A 730-nucleotide genomic window follows, 5' to 3' on the forward strand; every position below is an offset into this window, starting at 1 on the left:
TCTTACAATATCAAACAGAGCCGCATAGACTTCTTCAGTCATGCTCCCCAGTAGAGCATAGACCATTGGAAAGGACTAGAAAAAAAATAAAAAGTAAATAGTGAGAAATATGTTAAGAAAAAAGCATTTAGATTATTCATAAAAAATATCAATTATCCAACACTTACTACACTTTTGAAAACCACCTGGATAGTAAGGAAACATTTCAAATCTGCTGGAACACGAGGCACAGTCTTGAACGTCCCATCAATCCCAACCAATGTCACAGTGGCCAATTCTTCTCTGTATTTGTTGACTGCATCCATGTTCGCAAAGATCACACCAACACTCCTTCCATTGACGACCAATGCTTGTTGAAAGAACCTAGTAATAATTTTTAAAATACAATTTTTAATAATTTGGAACAGTTTACCCTAAAATAATTTAATACAATACATTATTCAATTTGTAACTGTATGGTTAAGTATTCACAATTACAAATACCATGGTACCAATAATTTTAATATTTGTTTGTAACTGAATAATAATTAGGTGCAATTTGCACTGTCAGCAACATAGAGTATCATAGAGGCGCCGTATCGATAAATATTGAGGCGACCAATGCCTCCTTTTACAGTGTGACCACCAGGCACCAATACAATGTTGTTGATGAGCACTGCGATCTAGCGGATTAATTATCGTAGACTGCCTCTTTATTCGGGTCAATGACCGACGGTTTGGCTTCAAACTA

The 730-nt window shown here is 35.5% G+C and overlaps 1 protein-coding gene across 1 annotated transcript; it reads right to left on the reverse strand.

Moving 5' to 3' along the window:
- Nucleotides 1-6: 6 nt before the first annotated feature.
- LOC107885797 lies at nucleotides 7-486 on the reverse strand (the record flags this gene model as incomplete). The annotated part of the gene is made up of 3 exons (XM_016809494.1): nucleotides 478-486; nucleotides 168-413; nucleotides 7-75 (listed from the first exon to the last, which is right to left on the reverse strand). Coding segments are annotated over exons 1-3 (324 nt in total), but the record flags the coding sequence as incomplete, so codon positions are not given.
- Nucleotides 487-730: the final 244 nt, after the last annotated feature.

This window comes from Acyrthosiphon pisum, unplaced genomic scaffold, assembly GCF_005508785.2.
Source record: "Acyrthosiphon pisum isolate AL4f unplaced genomic scaffold, pea_aphid_22Mar2018_4r6ur Scaffold_15001;HRSCAF=15654, whole genome shotgun sequence".
NCBI classification, from domain to species: domain Eukaryota; kingdom Metazoa; phylum Arthropoda; class Insecta; order Hemiptera; family Aphididae; genus Acyrthosiphon; species Acyrthosiphon pisum.